The 22,621-nt window shown below is 49.9% G+C and overlaps 1 protein-coding gene across 3 annotated transcripts; it reads right to left on the bottom strand.

Moving 5' to 3' along the window:
• Nucleotides 1-963: 963 nt before the first annotated feature.
• ZIC3 (Zic family member 3) lies at nucleotides 964-11,963 on the bottom strand. 3 transcript variants are annotated; one of them, XM_024128215.2, is made up of 3 exons: nucleotides 10,535-11,963; nucleotides 9,255-9,418; nucleotides 964-1,125 (listed from the first exon to the last, which is right to left on the bottom strand). In XM_024128215.2, exons 1-3 carry the CDS (start codon nucleotides 11,586-11,588, stop codon nucleotides 976-978), a joined length of 1,368 nt encoding a protein of 455 aa, XP_023983983.1. In that variant the 5' UTR covers nucleotides 11,589-11,963; the 3' UTR covers nucleotides 964-975. The 3 variants fall into 3 exon arrangements, with proteins under 3 accessions (XP_023983983.1, XP_028338379.1, XP_023983982.1); XM_028482578.1 differs by lacking the exon at nucleotides 964-1,125 and adding an exon at nucleotides 6,730-7,434; XM_024128214.2 differs by lacking the exon at nucleotides 964-1,125 and adding an exon at nucleotides 8,182-8,434.
• Between the last annotated feature and the right edge of the window lie 10,658 nt (nucleotides 11,964-22,621).

Below are 22,621 nucleotides of genomic sequence, written 5' to 3'. Positions count from 1 at the left end.
AACGACAACTTGTGTTTTAATAACACCTATATTCCATGATTCTAGAAGTGTTCTAATCAATGGTTGCCAAGTTGTCTGCCCCAAGAACCACTTTGGAGCTTCTGAATAATGTACATGTAACGTGCTATGCTGCAATGATGTCCCCTTTCCAGAGGCCCTCCTTTCTCCTTTAAGGTTATTTTCGGCTTTGTCTTTCCCTCTCTTTCTCACCCAAATAGCGGTGTTCAAATGCTCTCTTTTCTCCAAAGTCCTACCTCCAGTACTTCCTTCTAATCACCCCATTCAATCCCTGACTCTGAATTCTTCCCCTGACCTCCCCAGCACCTGGCCCTGAGTCCCTCTGGGAAAACACTGTGAGCTCAAAACAGTTGGTTGGAGTTTGTTCAGTGGGGTTTTTTCCCCAAGTTTATTGCTCAGTGAAAGCCAAGGTATATCATGAAAAATGTGAATAGAATATAAATTGTCCCAATTCAACAGGTTAATCAAGGTTATTTAGGGGCTATAGTTGTCACTGTAATAAAATAATCACAAAAAATAATTTAAATGTTTTTATTTAAGTCAAACAACAATTGTAGAGATCCTAGATATTGCTTTTTGAACACAAACACAGGAAATTAACAAAACAAGCATTCATATTTCTAGTTTTAAACACTGTAGTTCTACATGTGGAATGCAGATACTTGAAAGAGATTTTCAACAAGGTCAACACAATGTATGAGATAATACACACTGGGTTATGGATTAGGCTAGTCTTCACCTCCATCTTCCCGTTTATGATCCTAAATTGGCTGGGGGAGTGTGTGTGTGGGGGTGCTTTTTTGCTTTTTCATTTCACAAATGATTGCTCAACACAGAATGAAATACACCAAAAGAAGAAAATAGTCTTTTTATACCTAGGGAAGAAGCTACTACTCTTAAAATGATCGCTTCAAGGTAACAGACATCCAAATTGATGTGGTTTTCTTTGAAACCTCATCAGTAAATCATTTCTTGCACAGTAGGTTCGGCATTAACCCTGCATTTAGGATAGGTAGTGTTATGGAGGGCTGGCTGCTGCATACCAACGTCAGTATCAAGTTCTTCATCAGGAATTAGAGACTGTCCCGGATACCAAGCAGGACAACACTGGCAAAAAAACAAAAAGTGAACTGCAGATAGGTCAAAACAAGCTACATTTACTCTTAGAAAAATTTCATAAAACATTACTGGATACGTCATTTTAAATTCTAGCTTATAATAACACACGATGGAATCTTTTATTTTTAATACCTCATGTTCAAAGGTATTCAAAGGTATGGTCTTTACATAGGTTGTGTTTTAATAAAACACATTAGACAACATACACATCTTATCAGAGAACAAACATTAAAAACTTGCCATCTGGTGAAGGCTATTTTTATAGTTACTATAGAGCTCACGTTTCTCTATTCAATCAGATCAGTAAATGGGTTGAACTGTCATCACATTAAAAATATACAAAATTGTTTGCTCTATTAGATGAGTTTTAAAGAAATATATCTTCTCTAGTTTTAACAGATTCTTGGCAACAGGAATCTTATTCAAAAAAGTTTTGCTCCTGTGTTAAGTTACTATCAGTCCAAGTGCTCTGAACACTCCCCCCTTTAAATGCTTCCTGCACACTTAGTTTTTCAAGCTGTAAATTTCAATAGTTATGGTAGAAACCAAACCTCAGTGGGAAAAGCAGTGCCCTTTGGAGTTGTCATTCAAACAAATATAAGAGCTCTACCAATTTATCACTTGTCTAGTTTTGCAGAAATTCCATTCACATAACTCCTATGAAAATCATCCACAGTTTTACCATATCAAATGACCCAAAGCACACCACAGGTATCCAGGGGAGATCGTTCACCGGTGCATCTTTAGCTTGATTTTAAAGTCAACCTTAGAGACAATCTGGGCGCTGCCGTTCTCAGAGACAAACTGCCTACCCCTGGGCTAAAGATTTTTCAAGTTAATGAACTTTTCATTTGCCACACTTTTGGTACCAAGAGATTTAACCAGGAAAAAGCTCAAACCTCAGGGTTCAAACTACAGCATGAAAAAATAAAGTATACAGCAAGCACCATCTACTTCCTTTGATCTCTCAAAGATGTCAACACTCTATTCCAGTCCGGGGGTGGGGTGAAGTGGCTGATCCCTGGAAGGAAACTTCACCCAAAGGGGGAAAAAATCTGTTTGGTGGCAATTTCAAAACAAGTTTCCAAACTGCAGAAGGGACTCCAGCCCCTTTGACTTGCAGGAACCACACATAAGAAAAGGACAGAAAACACTACAAGGCAGGCTTATTTTAATTGCCCACGGGTTTCCAATGCAAAGCGCGACAACTTAAATGCATATTCCAAATTCTTGCTCCAAAGCCGTCTTCTTTGTGCACTGAAAAGGAGGAAAGACAACCCCATCAATTGTTCTCTGCAGATAAAGGCACTGTTTTGTAGATTTTCCCCAAATCTGAGCCAGCTTTGCTAATGACCTGCCCACCCACCTGGGGCCCTTCCCAAGGTGGCCCACGGGAGCTGCCCCACACCTTCAGGAGCCCAAATACTCGACAGCGGGCAGCCCCAGAAGGCTGTCTCTTCGTTTAGCTGCTGGCCTCCACGAAGACGCAACCTGAAAGAATTCGTGCCGCTTATTTTTCTAGAGGAGACGGGGGTCAATGACTACATTTTTTAAACCCCACATTGTTTTTTCCTCACGAAAGACATCTGAAGGCGAATCTACAACAATTTTCTGCAGAGAAAACACGGACTCGAGATCCCAGAGCTACCAGGGGTTCTTTCACACGCCAGTATTAAGGCAGTTAAGCAAAAGCTGAATGAAAGTTTTCGGAATCGTGGCCTTTTTTTTTTCTTTTTTTCGTTAGACCACCAGCTTTTACAGCACACAGAAAAGCGCACACAGTACTGTTTTTCATAGGCCCCCGTTTAAATGAGATATGCACAAAACGGGGCCTGAGGAACGTGTAGGGTTCGAAATCACAATGGCACATCCGTGTCGCTAATCCAGAGCATTTGGTTTGGAAACGGTGCCTCCGTGCTCCGCTCACGAGCTCCGCCATTGTCCTGAAAGAGAACAGTGTCCACTCCTTGGCATTTCGAGACTCGAAGGTGCTGGGGGATCCCGACACGGTCACGAAGCTCAAAATGGCATCCCCCACCCCAGAGGGCCCGGGAGAAACGATTTCAGTCGGGACTGGAGGGAGTGGCGGCCTCGAGTGGGTTTTCAGGTCCAAGCCCCCCCCCACCCCGGGAACCCCAGCCCCCAGAAGACTCGCCAACTTCCCACGCCCAGGACGCCCTGGAAGAACTTCTTCGCTTCCGTTTTTTTTTGTTTTGTTTTTTGTTTTCTGTTTTTTTTAAACAATTTTGCGCTCGGCCGCCACGACCTACATTCTCCCGCGAGGCGCTCCGAGCCGAGGAATAACAAGGGAGTTGAAACCACACAACAGTTCGGCAGCCCGCAGTCAGCGCTTTGCTGCGCTCCGCGGGGGTTCGCATCCGGCCGCCATGTTCCTGACCCGAGAGCCGCCCCCAAAACCAGCCCCCCTTCTCCCCAGCCCTCCCCTCCCGGCCCGGCCGAGGCCGCGGCGCAGCAAAGCCGCTTTCAACTCTCCCCCGCCAACCCCCTCGCAGCGAAACCCGACTCGACGGCTGCGGGCTGTGCGCCTGCGCGCGGTGCGGGCTCGGGAGCGGGCGCGGGGGCGGGGGCGGGCGCGGGGGCGGGCGGGGGAGGCCGGCGGACTCCCGGCCGCGGCTTGAAAAGGCCGGAGCGACGGGGAGCGGGGGAGGGGTTGGGCCCGGGCCGGAGCCTACTCTTTCCTCCCAGCGGGTCACCGCTCCAGCCCCGGCGCGGCTCTCACACGTGCGCGCTAAAAACCCACTTCAAAGTCTGTTCTTTGGCGCGGGGGCGGCCCCGGGGCCCTCGCGCGGGCCGCCAACCAGGCCCCGAGCCTTGCCACCCCCTTCAAAACCCTGGCGCGGCGGCGAGACCGGGAGGGCCGAGCGCGAGAACACTCGCTTAAGAGCCCCGGGCGCCGGGATCGGCCTTCGGGCGTGCGAGTACCTCCCTCCCTCCCCCACCCCACCGCCACCGCACCGCCTTAAGAAAATGAATGGAACACAAAGTTTGCGGCCAGCACTGCGCTGTGGCCATCGGAGCTCACCATTGTTTGGGCTCGTATTGACCCCAGGTCCGGATTAGGTAGCGGCTGATTCCTGCTTTACAGCCCCGCCGGCCTAATGAGGCCGGGAAGGCGATGGGGCGCGAAGCGTCCTCGGAGCCCGGGCGACCGCCGGCTTACGGCCGCCAAGGGCCCTGTAGGTGGAGGTCAAAGGGTCAGCTGGCCGAGACCGCGAGAGAATTGACCCTAGGAAATGAGGTCCCCTCTTCCCGGCCCCAGCTTCGAACGGGCCTTGCAAGAACTTGGTGTGTGGACAGGGACCCCGGGCGCCCCGACGAGGGGCCTGAGGACCCCGAGCGGGAGCCCTGACTTCCGCAACGCCTGGCCTCGTCCCGGGGCAAAGCCTGACTAGACTTGAGCCCCGAGGGGGCAGACAGCCCGAGAGAAAACCAGCCTAGCTGTCGGGCGGAGATCCCGCGCTTCAGGGGATGAGCACGCCGGTAGCGATTCTTTCAGAAACTTAAGTGCCCTTAGACTTTTTTCGTTTGTTTGGGGGGTTTTATAAGGGGAGGAGAAGGAGCCAGGGGCGAAGAGGCGAGGAGACAGCAGGCGGCGGGGGAGGGGGGAGGGGCGAGGAAGTCCTGAACACAACTTTCCTGGGAGGCTTTGTGAACGGAGGAGGTCCCTGCTAACTCTCCAACCTCCGCAGTAGCTAGGACCGACTGCCCTGCTTAGCCTGGACCCTGATCTTTAACCTTCCAAGCTGGATAAAGTCCAGACTTCTGTCTGCGTGGAAATAGACACCTTCCCCTTCCCCACCCAACGTGGAAATCTTAAACTAAACCACCCATTTTGGAAAAGATGATGGACTTTTAACAAAGGTCTTACTAGGTGCAAGAAGTAAAATAACAGGTCGATTACTAAGAACACAGATGACATTCATGGTTTCCAGCTGATCTATCTCTAGGGCTGCAGGGTTTTTTGGTTGGGGGTGGGGGGTGCGTATTCTTTAAGGTATTTACTGAAAATTCAAGAATGTCAATGGGCACTCCCAGAGTCAGATTATAGGAAGAAAATCTGTGAAAAGTTTTCTACTAACGTAAACTTTTCTTTGCAACAAATGACAAGAGCAGAGGGATAGACTATTTGAGAAATATGATGCTACACCCAGATTAGAGGAAATCATGTAGAGGGGCAAAACTTTTATGTTATCTTAATATAGGTTATCAAAATTGTTCATTGGCATCTTCCCCTCTTAGGACACAATGCTCTACTGTAAATTTTTATGGTAGAGTATTTTCAAGCCTAGTAAAGAAAGCAAACTCTTCTTTATGTGTCCTAAGGAGATGTTTAATTGTTTAATATATTTAATGCGGAGGGGTGGGGGAAGCAAGTTTCTGAAATAATCTTTCAACCAACCCATCATTCTACTGCCATTTAAGGTTAGGTTACATTGGGGGTGGAGAGGGAATTCATAGAGAAAACAGTAAACTGTGGAAGTTAGATGCATATTTCGGAAGAAAAACATTATTTAGACTTCAGTTGGAACACATTTAGAGCCCATCTTATGAGTATGCACTTTCTGAAAACTTGCTGAGCATTTAAAATGGTCTCTGGTTTGAAGTGAAGGAAAAATCCTGAAATAGGAATTTGGTCCAGCACCCTCAATGTCAAGGTCAAGATTGGAATGTCTGGGCTAGGAGTGGTAGACTGACCAGGTTACCTGCTCATCACTTGTGAAGTCATCCCAATCCGTTCATGGCATTCAGACCCTTGCCTTGTCTATTGGTGGAGGAAAGTGCAAAAAAAACGCATTCTCCACAAACAAAAAATCGCATCCAAAGCATTTTGCAATTAGAAACTGTCAATAATTAACTGTTGACAAAGATCAGTAGATAACTTAAAATACACTGCTTCAACTGTGTCCAGGGAATCAAAGTTACTTTTAATCATCAGAACTTCTCTGAGCATTTCACTTTAAGGTCGATTTATTTGAACATGGAAAAAAATCAGGCACCAAATACAAAAATGTTATAAATAGATGTGCCAAGACTTTATTTCTTCAAAAAGAACAATAAACAAAATTCTAGAATTCAAAATGATTATGTATAATACCAAACTGACTTGCCACCAAAAATCCTAGAGCACTGCCCCTTCAAGAGAAGGAGGTACTTGGCCTATTCATTACATTTCTAAATTCTTTACAATTCCTTATCTCCACCATTCTATTTGCTGATTTGCAAGTTGGTTATTCATGAAGAGATTGGGCTCTCAATATTAAACAGCACCCTAAATTAGTAAAAAAAAACAACAAAAAACCTCTCTCAGTACTCTACCCACTCCACCCCCCCAAAATAGCAATCACTTTCTTTTTCATATAACTGTAAGAGAACTGTTTGTCCAAATGAGTTGCTTCGCTGAAGATTAAATGGACTGTTAATATTTTATCACAAAGCAAACAACCATTTTTCATTGTTATTGATTTTAATGGAAACAATGCTCTTAACATCTTTGCCTACAAACCATGAACTTTAAAAATACATATTTTGCAAATGTTTTTTCTTTCCATAATATTTCAGAACCGCTGCAGTTATTACACCGCTATAAAAATGTTATGAATAATTGTGATAATTACGAATTGAACTATATACAGCAAAACAAACCAGCCTTTGCCTTCCAAAATTGTAAATGGACTATGGTTCTTTTAAGAAGCACTTTAATCATAAGTAAGCATGGCTCGACTGGCCTTACTCATCACCACTGTTTCAGACATATGCTTACTTTTGAAAATATATAGATAGCTAGATAGATTTGATAGGCAGATTAGATAAGTCATAGATACAAACATATATAGGTATATGGGTGATCTCTCAATAGAACAGACAGACATGCATCTTGCCGCAATGTTCATTTTTATGTAAGATAATAAAAAAAAACTAAGGGACATAAAACTCATTAGGTTACCTTATGTTTATATATGTAGGGCAGGGATGATTAAATCCAGCTTCTCAGTCTTTGAAGTACAAGATTGAGATGTCATGGCCACTAACTGAATTGATCAGTAATATTTGATTTGCATGCCGAAAATCCAGGACAAACACATTTAAACTCGCAGTTAAACAACCATCTGAGCTAGAGATAAAGAAAGGAGGGTCTTCCCAGATGGAAACTGACACTGTAAAGAATCTATACTGCAATAGAAAAATAATTTAACAATTAAAAAAGGGATCTGAGTGAGTTATAAATACCAACAAACAAGATTTCATTTGCTCTCGTCTCCTCTTTGTAGAAGGAGGCTGTTACAAAACAAGAGAAAGGAGTCAGTGGTTCAAAAATTGTAAATTGTGTTCTTTCAAAACAATAAAATTTAATGCTAAAGCGGTTATAATCAAAAGCTGTACAGAATTTGTTAGAAAACATTTTCCATAAATATTGTTCAGTTCCCGGCACTTGTAGCAATAATTAAATTACAAACGATAAATATGGCATCAATGGATATGTATTTACAAAAAAAAAGTTATTACAAAAGGCAACTGTATACTAAACGTCACAATCTGTGTAGAGTAACATCACATCCTCAGCCTGAAAAAATACTGAACAACAGTTTCGACCCCATTAGACAAAGATACATTCACAAGTGTAATGCTTTGAGGAAAAGTTCAAGACATAACAGGACTTTGGCACGGTTTAAGACTGTGAGAGTTTAAACAATCACCACTAAGGCGAAGATTTTTCCATCAGTTTTAACATCACCACCACCACCAATAAGCCTTCTATAACTTCCTCTCAGGAAACAGGACAAGAGTTAAAATGAACTGAAGGCGTTTAGGGATGGGGTGAGCAGAGAGCAAGAGAAAAGGGAGGAAAAAGCAGTGAGAAGATATTTTTTTTAATCCTTCAAATGCCAAAACATATTTTCTAATCCTGAGAAAAAAGGGCATGGCTACTTTGGGATCCTGCCCCAAAACCTTCCTGGACAATTGCAATTAACAAGATGTAGCCCTGTGTATGGCCTCTTGCCTTAAAACTCCATTTCCATCTGATTGGTCTCAGTTTTCTTTTTAAAATGCATTTGGTCCATTCTATGGTTAACAGGGTTTGTGTTTGTGTTTGTCCTCAGACGTACCATTCGTTAAAATTGGGAGGAAGTCCAGGGTTGTGGCTGGTGCTAGTTTGAACTGCAGAAGGGGTTTTAGTGGTATCTTTACTGTTTGCAGAAGCTATAGCGGGTGGAGTGGAAGATTCATAGCCTGAACTGGCAGCAGGGGAGGAATCTGACCCTTGAGATTCATGAACCTAAAATTAACATGTATATATTATAATGAATATAATTCCAACTGGCATTGTGCAAGCAAAAACAAGAGCAGAATTAGAGCACTGTAAGAGCAAGACCGCCCAGTGACCCACTTAAAAGAGAAATGCTGCTGGTTTGGGGGTTTTGTTTTTAATTTCCACATTACCGATGTCTAGAAAACCCCAAGATGTTCGCCAACAAAACAGTCTGAGTCCTAAGACTGGCATTATGGAAAAGGAATAAAGCACTCTGATTTATTCATGCCCCTTCAGAAATGCTTTCTCCGCGGATGGAGCGGGATAAGCACGTAGTCTTTGGGGCCGTACAAAATACTCCGGGCCCAGGTTTCGCCAAGCCCGCTTTGGCTTGGGAAAGCAGGTACAGAGAAAGGTGGCATGGGCGCCCTGGGCGCTGCGAGGTCTCAGACAAATGCGTGGGAATCCCACCGAGCTCCTCGGCCCTATTGTTTTACCGGAAGCCGAAGAGGGAATGAACCACCCGCCCCCGGGTTCGGCGCGGGCACTCTCGGTTCCCACCGCGGGCTGAGCCGGGTAGAGGCGGCCACTGCGACCTCCAGCCCTGGCGAGCTGGGTTAGAGCTTCCCAGTAAACAACTGACTGTTCCCTCCGCTCCCTCCTCCTCCCCACTGTGCTCTCCCCCGCCCCCCTCCGGGTCCCCAAAATGGGTTCAAGGTGTCAACGCTGGAGCAAATCGGATTTAACGTGGAAGATACAGGGCTGGCAGCGCAGGCGCTTCCGTTCCGCGACCCGGTGTCGGGCCGAGTGTTTATAAACCGCCGACCGCTAATAAAGAGGTAATTACCTTCATGTGCTTGCGCAGGGAGCTCGGGTGCGTGTAGGACTTGTCGCACACTTTGCAGATATAGGGCTTGTCCGAGGTGTGCACATGCATGTGCTTCTTGCGGTCGCTGCTGTTGGCAAAGCGTCTGTCACAGCCTTCAAATTCACATTTGAAAGGTTTCTCACCTGCAAAAGGCAGAAACGCAAAGGGGGGTAAATATGGTCAGGGGCCGCGAGCTTCCTTGGGCCGAGCAGCGGGAGACAGAGCGCCCGGCGGTCTTCCCCGAGAGGGAGCGCCGACTGGGGGCGGCTGCAGCATCTCTTTTCCCTGGTGAAAAATGGAGAGCGCGGGTTGAGCCTGCTGGGGTGCGGAGTGGTGGTCGGGGGCGGGGGTGGGGCAGGGCCGGCCCAGAACCTGCCCGGCCCTTTGTTCTCGCGCGGGATGGAAAGCCCCTGGCTCCTCCAAAGTTGCCCCTGAGTTGCGGTACCCCCCTAACCGGCCCGGGGCCTCCAAGTGCAGCCCCGTTCCGCCGATATCTCGGCGTTGCAGCCAAGGCCGGGCGGGACAATGGACCGGGGACGGGACAATCCCTTTTAGTTCCTCCTTTGTACCTTTTAATTTGCCTCTTGCAAATGCAGCGGTTTTGCTAAGCCCAGTATTAAAAAGCTTGGGTCGTCGTACTTAACGTTCGAAAAGAGAAAACTATATAAATCCAGGGGCTCCGGACAGTTTTACAAGATGCTCTGAACAAGCCACGAAACTGTGGTGCCTTTTCTACTTTAGCTTTCCTCCCGGAGGACTGAATTGAACCTGGAACTCCAAATAAAAATAGTTTGACAAAAGTATGATTTAATTAGGAGATGTGCCAATCAATGGTAAAAAAGAGCGGAAGTAACCGAAAGTTAGTTTTCATTAGCATTTCTATGGTTGCCTCCCCCGACTGTGTGCCGAGACTAAGTCGCTTGTAAGCAATTCCTCTCCACACGTTCGGAGTCCCTTCATAGTAACCCAGAAAGAGACAAAAAGAGGCGGCGCCAGTTTGTTCCTGGGCGCGAGAAGGTTCCAATTAGTTCCTGAGACCGCAGAGCCGTCTGCCCGGGAAGCTAGAACTGGGCAAAAGCGCCACGGGGCGGGGAAGGAGAGAGGTGGAGGGACAGTGACAGCGCTACTTTTTCGAGCGGCCCCGGTCGGGCGCCGCCCCTCTCTCTCGCCGCCACCCCTCGCTCCCTCGCGCTGAAAGTCGGCTTCGTGGCAGGGTGCCGCGGCGGACCCCGCGCCCGCCCTCCCGCCCTCCCCCTTACCTGTGTGGGTCCTCTTGTGGATCTTGAGGTTCTCGGAGCGGGCAAAGATCTTCCCGCAGCCCGGGAAGGGGCAAGGGAAGGGCTTCTCGCCCGTGTGCACCCGAATGTGATTGACCAGTTTGTACTTCGCCTTGAAGGACTTGCCCTCGCGGGGGCACTCCTCCCAGTAGCAGACGTGGTTGTTCTGCTCCGGGCCCCCCACATGCTCCATGGTGACATGTGTCACCAACTCGTGCATGGTGCTGAAGGTCCGGTCGCAGCTCTTCTTGGGCCGGCTCAGCTGAGCCTCGTCGATCCACTTGCACGACAGCTCCTGCTTGATGGGCTGCCGCATGTAACGGAAGAAGGCGCCGGGCCCGTGGTGGGCCGCCACGTTCACGCCCATGTTCATGTTCATGGGGCTGTAGTTAGGGAACTGCGCGCCGGCCGTGTAGGGGTCCGTGCGCGGGCTGGCCACCGGGCGGTACGGGTCGGCGCGGCCGAACAGCTCTCCGCGCAGCCCCAGGTGGACCTGGTTGTTGTCCACGTGCCCGGTGGGCGACGGGTGCCCGGCGCCCTGCTCGTGCAGCCCGGGGAAGAGCAGGTAGCCGGGGGGCTCAGGAATGCCAGCCGGAGCGTGCAGGCTGCTCGCCGAGCCGGCGAAGAGCCCGTGCTGCCCGCCACCCGAGGCCGCCTCGCCGAGCCCAGAGCCGCGCTGGCGGAACAGAAAGTCGCGAGTGGAGTTGAAGGCGGCGGAGGCGGCACCGCCGTAGCTGGGCACCTGGCCGGCGTGGTGATGGTGGTGATGGTGGTGGTGATGATGGCCCAGGGCGTTGGCGTAACCCGAACCTTGCGGCGTGAACGCCGAGCTCTGGCCTGAAGACAGATCATGGGCCGCGGCGGGGCTCAGCTTGAAGGCAGCGGCGGCGGCGGCGGCGGCGTGGGGCGAGTCCCCAAAGGGATTCAGCCCAATGCCCGCCGGCTCGCGGTTGGGCATCTCGTGGTGGCGCGGCGCGCCGAAGCTGCCCACTCCCAGCCCGGGGAACTGCGGGCCTCCGTCCAGGAGCATCGTCATGGGTGGGGCGTTCTGGTCACCAGCGATCCGGCTGAAATGAGCGAGGGTGCGGGCGAAGGAGATCTCCGAAGTGTCGCAGTCGGAGAGGGGTGGCGGCGGTTGGACACTGTCGGGAGACCCCCAAGGCAGTACCAGGGGCTGCAACTTTCCGTCGCTGCGAGTCTCCTGCAGAGGGATAGGAGGGAGGAGGGGAAGTAGAAGGACCTGGAGGGGGAGGAGGGGGGAGAAGGGAGGAGAAAAGACTCAGGGACTAGATTTGGTTTAACAAACTAACAAGCGCGCACAAAGAAAAATAAGCAAAATAATAAGTGGAGGGCGGAGTTTGCCAATCCTGTCCGGGGCACCCCTCCTCTCCCCAAGAGCGCACAACCGCGGGGCCAGGAGGCTCCCTCGGCACGGGCCTCACGGCTAGACTGCGCTTAGAAGCAGAGCCAGCTCGCGGCCGACAGGCAGGAGGCAGGCTCGGTCCTCGCGGCTCGCCGCGCCAGTCCCAGCCTCTTCGCCTCCAGAGTAATGTCCTTGGACTGATAAAGTCACTCACTCACTGCTCTCACATAAACCGAGCGGGAGGCCGAGCGGCGAGGGCCAATGGAGAGCCAGCCGGCCCGCGGTCACCTGACCCCCGGCCCCGCAGCCTATTGGCCGTCGCCACACTGATTGGCAGCGCGGAGCGGGGAACATGGCAGCCGCGGCCGAGCGGCCGCCGCTGATTGGGCCGTGGCCGGGAGCCTGGCAGGTGAGGCGGCGGCGGCCGGCCGCCCGCGAGTGGGCTCCGCGGGGCTGGCGCTGCCGTGGGGAACTGGAGCCAGGCTCAAGCTGGCGACCGGCGGGGCGGAGCCAGGGCCTCTCCCTGGCTTCCCTCCCGCCAGAAGCGGGCGAGCACCCCTCGGGCGCGCTTTACCCGCTTTGGCCAAATGAACTCCGCCGCGCGAGGATCGTTCCCACCGTCGGCGCGGCGCTGGACGTCCAGCCCCGCTTGGGCCCCCCCCCGCCTCAACACCTCGAGAATGTGCCCCCTCCGCGGCCGCAGGGCGCGTATCCCGGGGCGAGAACAACAGTTCCACTCTCGCGGCCCATTAGCCGCGGCCTCCCCACGCGCCACTGTGGGCCCTGATGTCACCGAGAGCCCGGACCCAGGCCGGCCAGCTCGCCGTCTGTGACCCAAGCTGCTGCCGGCCGGCCGGCCGAGGCCCGAAGGAGGAGAAATGGTTACAGTTAGAGCCGTCTCCCTTACTTCCGTCTGAGCCGCGCATTGACTCTTTGGTTTGTGAGTCGTGGCTGTAGTATACTGTCCCCACCGCTGTCCCCGCCATCCCCCCCCCCACACGACACACCAGGCACAAGACGGCAAACACATATAACACAGTAAACTCGCACACACCACACTAAACACGCACACAACTAGCAACAGTAAGTGCACACAACCCAGTAACACAACAAACTACACATAAAACAGTAAACAGGCACGCAACAAATTAAACACACAACAGGATAAACGCACGTAACAGCAAACACGCAGAAGCACAAATACTAAACATGCACAGTGTACACTTAGCCTGTGCACACCAAACATGCACACAACGCACTACACAGCAAACTCACTAGACACATACAGGATCAGTGCCGTTTTCAAACCACAGGGCTAATCAGCTTCGAATTCTCAACATTTTCAAATGCAAAAGTGGGGGGCGGGAATGGGGATGGTGAGGTGGAATTTTCTTCCCTCTAAACTGCCAAGGCTTTGCCCTCTTCCACTCCTACCCGGAGAAGCATAGAGTGACCTCGGGAACTTCTTACGCTTAAGGATTGACTTTCCAGGGCTGTATGTGGGATCACTTGTCCCCTCTCCTGTCTGGTGCGAGGTCTTTCTGGACATAATGAGCAGGTTCAGACAGGGCTATAAATCCACTCATTTTTTGTCCACCAGGGCATTTGCGAAGACGGTAGGAGAGTGAGAGTGAAAAGAAAAGGCGGAGAGAAAGATGGCTGTGATTGTCACACCCCGAAGAGAGCCGACCCCCAAAGTCTGCGCCTTGAGGCAGCCTCACAGCCTGGCCGCCATCTCTCTGTAGGAAACCGAACATCTGATCAAGTTCAGAGGCGCTTGGCGAGACCGCCTCAAGCAGCGCTTTATAACTGCAGCCTTTCACTTCCTGCCCCCCCAATCCGCCTGGCCTGGTCAAGACTTCACCTTCTTTCTTTGCTAGTTTGCTGGGGGAAAACCCTGCCGGTAGCGCACTTACGTAGTCACCCCCTCCCTTCAAACTCGCCCCAATTCTCCCTCTACATCAGAGCTCTCTCCCCAGGTTGGAAGGTGAGTTCACTGCTGACTTAAATTATTACATCTACTGAAAACAGGCTCTCCAAGACTGGCTTCCGTGCCGCTCAGCAGAGGGTTTCTTTGCGGGGGGGCGGGGCGGGGGGAGGAAATGTTCACTGAAGAACAAATAAGCCTAAATCATGCAAATGAATTCCCTGGAGTCAGGTTTACAAAAAGGGATGATTGCTTTTCTTTCTTTTTCCCATTTCTTCCCCCTTCCCCCTTTTATATTCTCCCTTCCTTCTACCTCTCTTCACCTCCCACCAAGCCCCACGGACCCTGGGCGCACAGTTGGTCTGAAAAAGTTTGGATTTCCTACCGGCGCCAGCCCCGAGGAGAGCGGGGCTCGGGGGCGGGGAGGAGGCGGCTCTCGAGCCCTAACCCGGCCAGCGCTGATGCGAGGGTTTCCGGGGAGCCCCTCCAGGTACCCCGAGAACCAGGGGCCCGGCGCGTTTGGGAGTCCGGGCCGGCAGCGGGGCGTGGAGCCGAGGAAGGAGGGCGCCGAGGGAGCCTCGCCTGCCCCTTTGCGGGGAGGGGTCCCGAGCGCAGGGCAGGGGATGTCGCCGCCGCTGACCTACCCGGTGCCCAGTGTCCGTTTTGATATGGCCACATTCCGATAATTAATTGCCTCCAGCACGTGCTCTGTAGTCCCAGGAACAAAAAGGCATAATTCAATTAGGTCATCAACCGAGAAGTGGGGAGGGGGGATGCTTGTTAAGGGGCCGACCTGAGGCGGTTCAGCTAGGCCAAAACCCCGGGCGGTGGAGCCCTTCCTGGGGCAGCCCGGCCCAGCCCGAGTGTGCGACTCTGAGGGGGTGTCGTTGCTCGTTGGGGCGCAGGGACCCCCGATGCCCCCAAGAGGACGAGGCCGGGGACTTTGTGAGCAGCAGGACAGAGGCAGGCCATTTCGAATTCTATTTCGGTTGGTCTGAGTGGAGGTTTCTTTCTGGGGAGGGGGAACCCTGAGCCTTGGAACACGATAGGAAGCGAAATACCTCCAGATATAGCAAGTTGCTGCAAAAGAAAACAATCCCCCACCCCGGAAAGCAAACCACTCCTGTTGGGCAATAATAATAACAATAAGCGAAGTTCTCCTGATTACCTGCAGCCCCCGCCCCTCAACTCGCTTTTCGGAGGAGACCCTGGGAACAACTTCGGGGGACAGGGGGCTTTAGGGAGCTGAGTCTGAGAGCAGAGTGGTGGAGGAAAGGGGCAAGTGAAGAAAAGTTTTTTTCTGCACACAGGCTGGGGCGAGGCAGAAGAGAGCTCTGGTTTCTCCGTTTCTCAGGTAGAGGAAGGAATCACTGGGCAGGGCAGGGCAGGGCGACTGGAATCCAGGGGTCGTGGTTCTTATTTTACGCTAGAACCGAGGCTCCCTCGGCAGCTTTGGCTTACTGGGGTTTACATGTGTATTAGGCGGTGTAAATTAACCAATAAATCTCTTTTATGCGTCCCCCAGTTGTATGTGGTCTGGTCTAAATATCCACATGTCTGTACGGATAGGAAATATAATGGGATCCTTTCCCTCACACTGAGTTCAAACAGTAAATAGGAAAAAGATTTATTTTCATGCCCAAATCTGAAGCAATAAATAAAATCAGAGAAACTGATCATTGCCAAACGAGCAAAGCTTTTGAGCCAGAATTTTAGGATCCATCTTGGAGAAGCAGGAGGGAAACAGAACGTCCAGAGGGGCAGTAGGGACAAACTGGTTTCTCCATACAAGCCAGAGCCCCACTCTGCAGCACTTTTCTCTTCAATCCAGCCTACTAAAAAACAAAACATGTACAGCAGTTGTGCTATCGGGCAGAATTTCTTCCTAAACACATTTTCTGTGGCGGACATGAAATTATCCTAAGTCGGAGACCTAGCAATTTTAAGTCCAAGGGAAACACTGCGGTCTTTTCTTCTGTTTTGTATTTAGAAAAGACTTGCAATCTAACACTCGCAACATTTTAAAGACCCTTTAAACCCAGCAAGGGGATTTCCGTTCTGCCAATGCTTCCTGATTTATTTCAATAAATGAATCTTTGAATCCAGGAAAGGAATTATTCCAAGACGCTGAATTTGGTGCCCCTGCCTCTTCCTAGCGAAGCACAAAGTGTTTCTCGTTGAAACATGTCCTTGAAACTCACCATTATTCGCAATTTTTTTTCCTGGTAAACGACACTTTCTTTACATCAATCCCCACCCTCTCTTCACAGTCCCAGATCTTTTTAAAAGGAAAACTGCAAATCGCAATAAAAAATGAAGGGGGAAGAAAGCTGGGAAAGGAATGCGTTTTAAACTCCTCTTTATTTTTATGCTAAGATAACGGTCTTAATTGGCTTCAGAGGCCGAGCTAAACTATCGATCTCGGGAGCTCCGGGACTAGGGGACACTCTCATCAACCGCTCATTTGGGGTCCAGATTTTATTGGCTACATCAGAGTTTTCACTACCCTCTCGTCATTTGACAAAAATTTTATAAGTCCTGGATACCTTTAAATTCAGTGTAGAATGAACAAATAGATATTGTTAACCAACCCTTTTTAAAAATCTGTTTTGTCTTTGTCCTCTGCAGTCCACTGCATATCGCTGCCCAATGTAATGAAATGCAAACCAGACAGGAGTGAGACATTTTCATTCATTGTACTTGTCAATCAAGGCTGTGCAGATAGATAGACAGATAAACGATAGATAGATATTTGAACTTCAGAGACACAGGCTGGAGTAAATAGGGTTGAACTTGGAGAAAGGCAGGAAGTTGAACTAGTGCTATCAGAATCTAGTTTGAGATTATGAAGAGAGCCCTGGAAATACAGGAAATGGAGTGAAACCCTAGGCAGTGGGCAGTGTTCTGTCACTAGCCAAGTCTGGGTGCCAGGCTCATGGTGAGCGGGGGTCCTGGCCCACCAGGACCTGCAGCCAGTGAGTACCTTTTTTGCCCTGGGGGTGCCTAGATGTTAGCCTCCAGACCCTAAGGTACACTGGGAGGGGCTCTGGATGCCAGACGGACAAGTCACATTGAAAGAAGACTTCCCCTTCCCTAGGGATCAGAACCCTTTGTAGGTAGGAAAGCACTTAGGCAAGCGGAGAGGGAGATCCAGGCAGGGGCAGAAATACGCAATGATGCATCTGATATGTGATTCCAAGTCCTTCCCCACTAACCTGAAGAGATGGAGGAAGGAGAATGGATTTGGGGTACAAAGCTTGCCTAACATTCTGGAGCTCTCATTTACCCAGGGTCCCAAGTTCCTCCTAACTGCTAAATGCTCCATTATTTCTAGTAAATGATTTCGGCTCCAAAACAAGTGGAGAGAAGCCTTGACTCCCCTGAGGTACTTACTTATTCATTTCTCTGCTTTGAGACAGGATCCTGCACCCAAGGTGACAGGAAGGGTACCTCTGGAGCACATCTTGGTTTCTGGCAGTGACTCTCATCCTTGATGCCCCCAGCATCCCAGCTCTGTCCGTTTCCCTATTCCAGGCCTCTTCCACCATTCCTTCTTCCTCCTCCCCTTCTCCCTGGGGGGCAGATGCTGCATAACCTGAGTTATCTTCCCTTTTGCCCAAATTGGAGTGAGAATCCCTGCCACCTAAAGAAATGCTGTCCCTGGCTCATTCAACTCCCAAGGAAGTTTATATAGTTCAGGAACGGCATTTTTAAATCGAATTGCCTGTGGTTTTTGCATTTGGTTTGGATTCACTCCTCTAGTCCTTTCCTAGTGAAGGGACAGGAGGAAAGGGCTTTGATATTAAAACAAAGCATGGGGGCCTCCCTTCTCACCTCTTCCCCCACCCCAACGCCCCAAACAGACAGAGTGGAGGTGAATTAGACTAACTTCTAGCATGAATGTGCTTTGGCAACTTGCAAACCAAATCTGGCCTGTTGTGTTTGTATGGCCCCAGGAGACAAGAATTTTTTTTTTAATCTTTAAAGAGTTAGAAGTAGAAAAAGAAGGAGGAGGAGAAGGAAGGGGGTGGGGAGATTATGCTACAGAGACTGAAGGTGGCTTGCAAAGCTAAAATATTTTCTATATGATGCTTTACAGAAAACGTTTGCTGACCCCTGGACTAGAGGTTGGACGACAGCCTTCACGGAAGCTAGGTATTCCTAACTGGTGGGTTTTATCCACCATCACTCTCCTATTTTTCAAGCTTCATTTTGCATGAGATGATTTTTTTTCAGCCTCACACCTCAGTTATTTCCGTGGATAACTTTGGCTTTGGAGAAAGGCAAAAGTAGAGTCAAGGGAGGATGAGCCGGAGGGAGAATGAGAGGACAAGAAGAGAGGAGAAAGGAAAAAGAGTTGTGAATATCTCAATCCGTGACTGAGTGACCTCTGACCCTGAGGGTGGTTTTATTGTCTTTCTTCTTTGGCTAGAGATACATAGTTTATTGACCCTTTCTGCATGATTGAGCCCTGAGGGGCAACTGCAGCCGCCAAACCCAGCGAGACATGTGAGTCCAGGCTAAGGCCGTTGAGCAGCCTGCCTTCAGGAAGCCCAAGGGAAGCGACCCCAGTTCCCCAGGCCCGAGGGTCTCTGAGGAAGAGAGGTCAACTCTTCCCCAGTTCAACTGGTCCTCCTCAGCGAGGGCCTGGGCTTCATCCCTCGCCTCTTTCTCACCCAGAAACACTCCCTCCCTTTCTCGAATGGACAAATGTTGTCAGCCAGTACACTTGGGCAAGGATTTTAGGCCCCCTCCCTTTGAATGCCCCTCCTTTCTTTAAAACTGTAAAGGTAGGTTAATATAAAGATCCCAGGATGCTCCCAGCAACCTTAGCTTGTCCTCTTCCGTCTGTCCCTCCCCTCCTCTTCTTTCCTCCCAGGCTTCAGCCCTGTCAGGAATTTCTCTAGGTTGCAGCAACGGTTGCAGTTCCTACCTGCCCTCAACCTTTGTCCCCACAGACTCAGTTTTGGTAGATTACACGTCACCTTTTGAACCGGGCCCAGGCTGGCAAACAGAGTCAACAGTTCCTCCAGGCACAAGTAGTCACTCCACTCTGGTAGGGCTACCAGACTTACATATTAATCTGGGATGCTCAGTTAAATTTGAATTTCAAATAAACGATGATTTTCTTAAGTATAAGTATGTCCCAAATATTGCATGGGAGCTACTTACACTGAAAGATTATTCCTTCTTTGTCTGGAATTTGAACTTAACTGAACGCCCTGTATCTTATCTGGTAACACTAAGATTCAGGCGCCTGGCCTGGAAGGCCTAGATGAGCTGAGAAGCTAGGCTAAACTGCCTCGACAGGGGGAGGCGCGGTCCAGGTATCACGTGCCTAGGGGAGTGGAGAAGGAGGGACTTCCCTGAGCCTAGGGTTTTCCACAGGCGCCATTTGCGAAAAATCAGCTTGGGGACCCGTGATCCCAGCAAGCCCAAGGGTGCCATTTCTCTTCAGGCGGGCCAAGAGCCATCTTGGCGGGGCTCTGTGGAAGACCGACTTTTTTTTTTTTTTTTTTTTTTTTGGCTGCGTTGAGCCGCTGAGGGATCTTAGTTCCCAGATCCCTCAACAGGGGATCGCATTTGCGCCCCCTGTGCTGGAAGCGTGGAGTCTTAACCACTGAGCCACCAGGGAGGTCCCGAGGGCACGATGTTTAAAAGCGAGCCCCCTCCTGGCCCTGCCTGGAGAAACCCTCAGCTCTCGGGAGGCGGGAGGGGGCCGCAGAACTCTGGGACTAGCACCCTCCCCTGCGCCGCTCCCAAACTGCGCCCCCTAGGGCTCCTGCCTCCCCTCTCAGAGCAGGTCCTTAACCCCTTGATGGAAACCCCGTGTGCTACTTACTGCAGGGCCCCGATAAACAGCAGATGTTGCGGAAGGACTCGTGCACTGGGGACCTTGAGACCCCGTGCCCTGCAGGCCTCGAGGTCCCGTGCGGTGACCTCTTGCCACCCCAGCGGGACTGGAGGCTGGGATCAGTCTGCTTGTCCTTTCCTAATTTGCTCTGCCTGTGTGCACCCGAGGCCCCCTCCCCAGGATCCAAATTCCACACCGACCTGGACCCCAAAGACCACTGTGCCTTGCCCTCTCTCCCCCTCCCTGACTTTCAATTTGAGCAAGAACACCCAATGGGCCCTTGAAGAGTTCCCAGAGCCTGGGGTCCGTCTGCTCAGCCCTGTCCTTCTCCCAACCTCCACACACACACACACACACACACACACACACATACACACACACACACACACACACACACACACACACATACTTCAGTCAACACCAGTTGTGCAGAAACCCTTTTGCAGCCTTCCAGGGCAAAAGGTCAAGTTTTCCTCAGGACCAAGGCCGTTGTGAAACACATTTTATCAGCAGACATCCATTTTCCTCCCCTCCTGTTTCCCCACCCCATCCCACATTTCTTGATAGAGGTTCTTATCTATCTACCTGTAAAATGTAGAGGAAAAAAGCACGGCCTAGAACATTCTTTTCCGCACTCCCTCAGAACCAGTTCCACAGGCTGAATCTGTCCTCAGCTCAGTGGCCTCAAGAACATTCCAGAAGACCCCTGTACCCCCCCCATCACCTAAGTACCCCTTGCCCACTTTACAAAAAGTTCACTAATTCTTATTTCTCACCTCTCCAGTCTTCCTGAAGTGGTTTTGGCCTCTAAGTATTTCTGAAGCCAAGGGCGCCTCCACTGCCTTCTGACGCAAACTGGCCTTCTTGGTGGTTTATATATAGCCCTTTACCACTGTGAACATCAGTATACACATGCCTGACCTCCCCACTTTCTAATACGCCCCCTAGGAGTGGAGGGGGACCCATTTCCGTTATGCACACACTTAAAAGCTCCAACTCTGGCCTGATCTGTTATTTCTGTGGTTCTCGGAGAGTTATATTGCACTATCTAGTTTCCTTTGCAGACATCACACCTCCTCAAATTTGGAAGAGGGAGGAATTGCCTGCCTTCTGCCCCAGAAACAGTAGAATGGAGCCAGGGTTCCCAGGATTGGAAACCCCGAGTCCACATTGGATTCTCCCGGGGATCTTTGAAAGAGTCAGATGCCCAGACCACCCCGGAACTTCTGACTCGCTTAGTCTAGGGAGGGGTACCATACGACTAGATTTTAAAGCTCCCCAGGTGATTCTAATGAGGGAATCACTGAGCTAGGGTAGGTCAATGGCTGGAGCCTCTTTACTCCAAGCCTGCAACCTCCCCGGGCACACTGTGGCCCTGGCGTCACTACGCAGGTCTAAGCTACACAAACTTGGTGTGCTCTGAGAGTAAACGTGGAGTCCCCACTGCAGTCTGCTATCGCTATCTGTTCCCTTTGTCCACCAGATGTTCCCATGAAGGAGAACCTCCCCTTCAGCTCCTGCCTCACTCTCTGCTTTCAAGAAATGCACCCTTGCCGTGCCCTGGTCTGAGGTGGAAGAAATCACGAGCATCTGATCAAGAAATGGTTTGCTCTTGGCTCTGGTCCCATTTGTTTTATTTCACCTAAAGAGCTACAGTTTTGCTGTCACAGAACAAAATGTCCACAGGAAGACAGTGAGGGACGGAGCTACTTGAACAAAAGGGCTGCTCTGATCTCACATCTCTCCATCTTACCCAGTCCAGTCCTGACTTCCTGCCAGAAGAAAGGAGAAGTGGATGTGGATGGGGGGGGCATTTCCTCTCACTTGGAACTGTTCCTCAGGAATACTTTCTCTGCTTCCCCCTCCCTACCCACGACGGGTGAGGGGAGCCTTAGGCCTCTCAGGTTTAGACAATTACAAGGAACAGAGCTGTCCAGGGATCGTGCAGTTTGGTTCAGGCTCCAGGGACATCTCCCTGAAGTTGTGGAAGGCAGAGAGAGATGGGGGCAAGCGGTTGCAGCTCAAGTTGCAGAGTGATTAGAAACAACTTTTTTTCCTTAGAAAACGTTGTTTTAAATTCACACAAGCAATACATTAGCTAGTTTCACTCTATTCAAAAAATATTTACAACTTGCCTGCTATATGCAAGACACTGTCTTAGGCGCTGTGGGGGAGATATGAGTAAAGGGTGTCACATTGTGACACAGTCTTGCACATGGACCAACAAAACATTTTAATACCTTAAAAACAAATGCTAGGATTTGAAGTTTTAGAATAGGTATTTCACGAATACTATATTGATTGCCTGGAAGTTTGGAGTAACTAATAGAGCTTATTAATTTTTTTAAACACGCCTCTCTGAGTTATGTCTTTTCCAGCTCAGATATGTTACTGCAGTTTGCTGGGATGAATACCCAAATTGAACTTTTACAGAAGAGTTTATCTTTTTGTGAGAAAAAAGAAATCAGCATGAGTTTATTACTTTCTTAATTTGGAGAGTGGCTTCTTCCATTGTATTCTTCTTTTGTCCTGTTCTGCAATATAAAGTCTTCAAGGTCAGAGGCTTCATTTAATATTGCTTACACTCCGGCACCTCTAAAACAATTTTAAAGATCACTTGGTAACAACTGGAGGCTTATTTTTTATTATTATTAATTTTCCAATTCCATAACTCCCTGAAATACACACACACACACACACACACACGAGAGAGAGAGAGAGAGAGAGAGAGAGAGAGAGAGAGAGAGAGAGAGAGAGAGAGAAGACTAGCATGGGAGAGTCCTTTATAGCTCAGTTCCATACATGAGCTTCATTTCTTGAGCTATGTTGTTATTCTACAGCTGTGGTAGGTTCAAATCATTATTTTGAGTATAATGCTCAAAAAGGTTGGGAGGCAGACTGCTCTGGAAGTGGGCTTGGCACTAC

Source organism: Physeter macrocephalus, chromosome 21, assembly GCF_002837175.3.
Source record: "Physeter macrocephalus isolate SW-GA chromosome 21, ASM283717v5, whole genome shotgun sequence".
NCBI lineage: Eukaryota > Metazoa > Chordata > Mammalia > Artiodactyla > Physeteridae > Physeter > Physeter macrocephalus.
Note: the sequence above shows the minus strand (reverse complement) of the source record. Positions and strands in the feature narration are given on the sequence as shown.